The sequence below is a fragment of the Pantherophis guttatus genome, chromosome 7, assembly GCF_059756535.1.
Source record: "Pantherophis guttatus breed Tessera chromosome 7, ASM5975653v1, whole genome shotgun sequence".
Taxonomy (NCBI): domain Eukaryota; kingdom Metazoa; phylum Chordata; class Lepidosauria; order Squamata; family Colubridae; genus Pantherophis; species Pantherophis guttatus.
In genome coordinates, this window is record NC_142069.1 from 86,522,420 (window position 1) to 86,528,419 (window position 6,000).

The 6,000-nt window shown below is 40.4% G+C and overlaps 1 protein-coding gene across 5 annotated transcripts in view; it reads left to right on the forward strand.

Annotated features, from left to right (window-relative positions):
- Window positions 1-5,395, forward strand: part of PUS7 (pseudouridine synthase 7) — a 30,700-nt gene extending 25,305 nt beyond the window's left edge. For all 5 annotated transcript variants that reach the window (XM_060692678.2, XM_087873360.1, XM_087873359.1 and 2 more), the window contains 4 exons: window positions 341-442; window positions 1,631-1,760; window positions 3,540-3,631; window positions 4,624-5,395. In XM_060692678.2, coding sequence (XP_060548661.2) covers window positions 341-442; window positions 1,631-1,760; window positions 3,540-3,631; window positions 4,624-4,760 — 461 coding nt within the window. In that variant the 3' untranslated portion in view covers window positions 4,761-5,395. The remainder of the gene's footprint in view (window positions 1-340; window positions 443-1,630; window positions 1,761-3,539; window positions 3,632-4,623) is intronic.
- The last annotated feature ends 605 nt before the right edge of the window (window positions 5,396-6,000 follow it).

Consider the following 6,000-nt stretch of genomic DNA (forward strand, 5'->3'; position numbering starts at 1 on the left):
TCTAATATGTAAGTAGTCCAGGTTCGAATCCCAGAAGGGTATGTCTAGCTGATGAGAGCTAAATAGCTTGAAATAGATCTATGCTAGACTCCCTTTTATTTCTTTGTCGGTAAATATAAATTTAACACAAAAATAGTTTCTGCTTAATAGGCAGTTCTGTGTTAGCCAAGTCTTTCTTAATTTAAATTGTGTTTGGTCTTCCTTTTCTTTCTTTTAACTGTGGCTTCTTCTTTTAAAGGAGCTTTTTTTGAAGGAGGCTTTTAAAAAAAAAAGAAATGGTTGGGAGGACTGGGAAAAATAATATACGGAATACATGGAAAACTTCTCTTTTGACTTTAAGGTACAGCTGTTCATATCGAAGAGGCAGATGTGGATAATTACACCATCCATGATGTTGTCATGCCCCTTCCTGGCTTTGATGTGATTTATCCAAAGCATAAAAGTAAGAGTTTTGTTCAAAAAATATGCCCTAATTGAGTAACAACCCAAAGGGAGAAAAATAGAGGAATAGAGTGATTGACAATTCATATATGATGGTGTTCTTTCCATAGGGTGGTATATTCATATTAAATTTCTCATCCATTACCGAGTTTATCTATTGTATTTATTTATTTGTTTGTTACTTAATTTAGCTAATTAATTAATTAATTTAAAGGCGCACGGTGACTCAGTGGCTGAGACGCTGAGCTTGTCAATCGAAAGGTCGGCAGTTCCAGCTGTTCGAATCCCTAGTGCCGCGTAATGGGGTGAGCTCCCGTGACTTGTCCCAGCTTCTTCCAACCTAGCCGTTCGAAAGCACGTAAAAAATGCAAGTAGAAAAATAGGGACCACCAGCGTTCTGTGGGGCCTTTGGCGTTGAGTCATGTCAGCCACATGACCACGGAGACGTCTTCGGACAGCGCTGGCTCTTCGGCTTTGAAACAGAGATGAGCATCGCCCCCTAGAGTCGGGAACGACTAGCACATATGTGCGAGGGGAACCTTTACCTTTACCTAATTAATTTTATATGGCTGAAAAATGACTCTTGATTGTCATCATGCAACAATCCAATAAAAGCAAATTTGAGTTTGAAACCTTACAGCTCCTTCATCCTAAACCTTGATGAATTTGCTGGATTTTTCATTTCATCTTGCTATTATTAAGATTGAGTCTGCTGGAAGAATAAACAATAAATTCACTGTCTCTAATATCAGTAGGTAGGTATTATAATAGTATTCCAAAAGAAATACAAAAATTAAACTGATAAAAGAGAATATTTGTAGCACCTCCCTTCTACCACAGAAATACAATATTTTTATATCGTAGTTTACTTTTGTGGGCGTCCTTGTTTTTTTCTGAGCTTGGTTGTTTTTTTGCAGATACTCCATTGCCAAACTTAAGTAACATCATCAGTGCTAACAGTGTTACATATTCAGCACTGATGACGTTATATAGTTTGGTAATGAAACGTCTCCAAGGAAACAACCAAGCTCAGAGAGCATTAAGGACCCCCCCAAAAGTAAAACTCAACTGCGATATAAAAAGATTGTATTTCTGTGGTGGAAGAGAGATGCTTCAGCATGAGTGTGGCGATATGTTTTTACTCTCATTTGCGTGTTATAGTTCAGCATCTGTCCCTTTTTGTTGACAGTTGGAGAAAGCTACAAGGAAATGCTAGCCAGTGACAACCTGGATATTAACAACATGAAGCACAAAATTCGAGACTACTCATTATCTGGGGCTTATAGAAAGGTTATTATCCGACCTCAGAACGTGAGCTGGTAAGTAAACAAATACAGGAAAGTCTAATTTATTCAGGGTTAGATGCAGGGGTGAAATGCTCCCGGTTCGGATGCGATGGCGGCGGGTGGTTCAGAGAACCGGTAGCAAAAATCTCTGCCCCCCCCCCCGCCCATGCCCAGCTGAGCCACACGATCATCAGAGGCTTTTTTTTTTTTTACTTTTAAAAGCATTTTTTCTACAACCTCTTCGGCCGAAAAAATGCTTTTAAAAGTAAAAACAAAAAGCCTCTGATGATCGCGTGGCTCAGCTGGGATCGTCAGAGGCTTTTAAAAGCATTTTTTTCTGCAACCTCTTCGGCCGAAGAGGTTGTAGAAAAAAAAAATGCCTTTAAAAGCCTCTGGCGATCCCAGCTGAGTTGCCTGATCGTCAGAGGCTTTTAAAAGCATTTTTTTCTGCAAGCTCTTAAGGTTGTAGAAAAAATGCTTTTAAAACTAAAAAAAAAAAAAAAAAAGCCACGCCCACCCTTTCACATTACCCCACCACCACCAAGCCACACCCACAGAACCGGTAGTAACAAATTTTACATTTCACCACTGGTTTAGATGTGCATGTTCTCCTTCCCTCACCTTCATTTTATTGGGATATGTCTCAATGGTGGGTTTCTACTGGTTTGCCCCGGTTCGGATGAGTCGGTAGCGGAGGTGGCGGGAGGCTCCGCCCACCCTTCCGGATGTCATCACGGACGCTTTGCACATGCACAATTCCGACCCGGTAGCGAAGGTAAGTGAAACCCACTACTGATACGTCTGAGGATTTTATTTCTTAGGTTAGGCCAGGGGTAGGGAACCTTGGCCTTTTTATAACTTGTGGACTTCAACTCCCAGAATTCCTGAGCCAGCCAGGAATTCTGGGAGTTGAAGTCCACAAGTCATAAATGGGCCAGCGTTTGAGCTAGAAGGTTTGTCAGGAATTTGTCTTCAAATTTTCCCACCAAACTCCCCAAGTCCAACTCCTTTGTTAAAACTCTTTTTGTTCCCCCACTGTATGTTTTGGAGCAAAAACATTTCGATCATGAAATTTGTGTAACCATTTTAATAACTGTTCTACTGCTACTATATGATGGAATCGTGAAATCCTGTACGGGTAGTCCTCAAGTTATAACGGTTCATTTAGTGACCATTCAAAGTTACAGCGTAATGGAGAAAAGGGACTTATGACTATTTTTCACATTTATGACCGTTGCAGCATCCCCATGGTCATGTGATCAAAATTCAGATGCTTGGCAACTGGCATGTACTTATGACAGTTGTAGTGTCCTGGGGTCATGTGATCATATTTTGCGAACTTCTGACAAGCAAAGTCAATGTGGAAGCCAGATTCCCTTAACAACTCTGTTACAGGGGTGGGTTCTACTTACCTTTACTACCGGTTCGCAACGGGATCGCGTGCACGCACTCGCTTCGCTCTCTCGCGCACCTTCCTTCTGCACATGCGCAGATCGCTTCTGGTGATGTCAGGGTCAGTGGGCGGAGCCTCCCACCAGTTTTACTACCGGTTCTATAGAACCGGTACGAACCAGGGGCAACCCACCACAGCTCTGTTACTAAACTTAACTGCAGTGATTCACTTCACAACTATGATAACAAAAGGTCGTAACATGTGGCAATGCTCACTTAACATCTGTCTCGCTTAGCAACATAAATTTGGGGCTCAATTGTGGTCAGAAGCCGAGGAGTACCTGTAGAGCATTCAAGTTCCACCTTAAATGCAAAGTTTTTCATTGTGGTTCATTTTTAACTCTCGTATTTTTATAAAAGGGAATTGATTGAATACGATGATCCTAAAATCCCATTATTTACTACTGACTTGGATAAACTGGAAGGAAAAATACCTGCAGCTCTTGCAACAGGTAAATATTTAAATTAATCCAACATGGTATCCTGTTAGAGTGGTGCGGTGGCCTAGAAGGGGAGCTCTCGCCTCACAATCAGGAGGCTGTGAGTTCGATCCTAGGTAGAGGCAGATATTTCTCTCTCTGGGCACAATGAGAATTTATCTGCTGAAATAAAACTCCGCATTGGTGACAGGAAGGGCATCCGGCCAGTAAAACACCCTGCTAGCTCCATTCAGTTCCTCAGACTCCACCCCGCAAGGGATTATGGGGTCGTTAAATGATGATGATGGTATCCTGTTCAGGGCCAGGAAGAGTTTTAATGTTTTAATGTTAAGCTTGAACATTATTTTTTTAAATTAATACTTATTAAAAGCTTTCATATGCTAATCTATATATGTATAAAAGCGAAAACCACTCACGCATTAATCGCGAAATCTCCAGAACCGTAAAGCCTACAAACTTGAAATTTGCCACATATGTTCCTCTTGGCTTCTAGGTGCTCACTAAGAAAAGATTTTTCGAAATGACCGGCAGAGCAGTAGTATTTCCTATATTATTATTAACACACTCTGATGCTAAGGAGTTGTACTCCCCCTCCCCACCTCAAAAGAAATCTGTTCCAAATGCAAAACACAAGCAGAGGAGAGGAGTTTTATTTTCACAGCAGCAAGCAGCTTTACTACAGATTGAGCTAAACCACACTCAGCCTCCTTCCCGTCTCCTCTTTGCTCACACAGCAAATACTGTTTTGAGTTTCCAAACACCCCTCATCTCTCTCACACACTGACAGGATGCTAGCCAGGTGAATAACGATGGATGCTGCGGGCTGGGACATTCTACTCCCCCTCCCTCTCTGTTCCAACTGCCAGTTGCATTATATTAACAAACTGATGCTACAGAGTTACATATTCTACATTAAGTTTCAGGCTGCAAGTGTCAATTTATCAAGCCCAAACATGTAGTTGGGTGTCCAGCTACTCTTTTAATGTTTGATTTACTTATTGCAGGAGGCAAATACAAGGCTCTGAAGATGGAGTTCTCCCTCCCGCCATCTGCTTATGCCACAATGGCAATTCGTGAAGTGCTAAAATTGGACACCAGCATCAAAAGTCAATCACAGTTAAACACAACCTGGCTCCGTTAATCCTTTTCAGGGACCGGATAAGGTTTCGACATGCAAAATTTCTTCCCCCTTTACTCATTTTATCTTACCCACATGATTTCTAATTGAGCTGTATTTTTGTATCAGTTGGAAGGACATTATTTCAGGTTGGCTGTAAAAATTTTAATTTTGTGTTTTTTAAACTGAACAAATATGGTGCTCCCTACGGCAGAATTCAAACTACCAATTGGCTTTGTTAACGGGATTTAACGCTCAGAGATGTTTCACTCTCATATGGAAGCAAACAGGTCATCATGAATATGGTCCAGATTAAAAGTAATTGCAAATACATTTCATTCTGCAGGTCTGCAGGAATATTAAAACGGATATCTGTATCCAACAAACAGATTTCTTTAGCCTTAAGAATGCTGAAAAGCCTGCTTTCGCAACTACTGTTGACAAAAATGTTCACCTCTTTTCCAGCTGCTTTAATTTGATTTGTTCTATTGTTAAATCTCTTGTTTTTCCTAACATGCAAACTTGGAAAGAAGCCAACACCTAATAACAGAAGTAGTGCGTTGACAAACATTTTATGGTTCGTCTGTTGCTGGCAACAGATGAACTTGGAAAATCTGCACCTTGACTTAACAGGATTAAATGACCCATTCTGAATTTGATATTTCGTGCGTCTGCGTTTTATTTCTAAAACTTTCCAAAATATTCTTTGCTTCCTTTTTTGTATTCATTAATTTTTAATGGAAATGTGCTGCTCGGCTTTATTCGTTTACATCACAAATACAAAGGCTGAATTTTGTCAAAATGCTTGATAAACTCAACTTTCATTTATTTTTTTATTTTTTTTATTTTTATTTTGATTTATATGCCGCCCTTCTCCGGAGACTCAGGGCGGCTTACAATGCGTTAAGCAATAGCCTTCATACTTTTGTATATTTTATACAAAGTCAGCTTATTGCCCCCACAAACTGGGTCCTCATTTTACCTACCTTAGAAAGGATGGAAGGCTGAGTCAACCTTGAGCCTGGTGAGAATTGAACTCGCAGTAATTGCAGGCAGCTGGAAGCTAAATACTACCTTTTAACAGTAGTATTAGTCTGCTGTGCCACTCATGCTCCTTTGATATCATATTATGGAGCAAAATCTGCCGTTTTAAAAAATGAACCAGATAGATTTCCCTTTGCCAAAACTATTCTCTGATCGACAGATGGGCAAATCTTAGGATGCGGGCAGCTTTTAAGGAACATTGTTTGTGTAAAGTTATCAG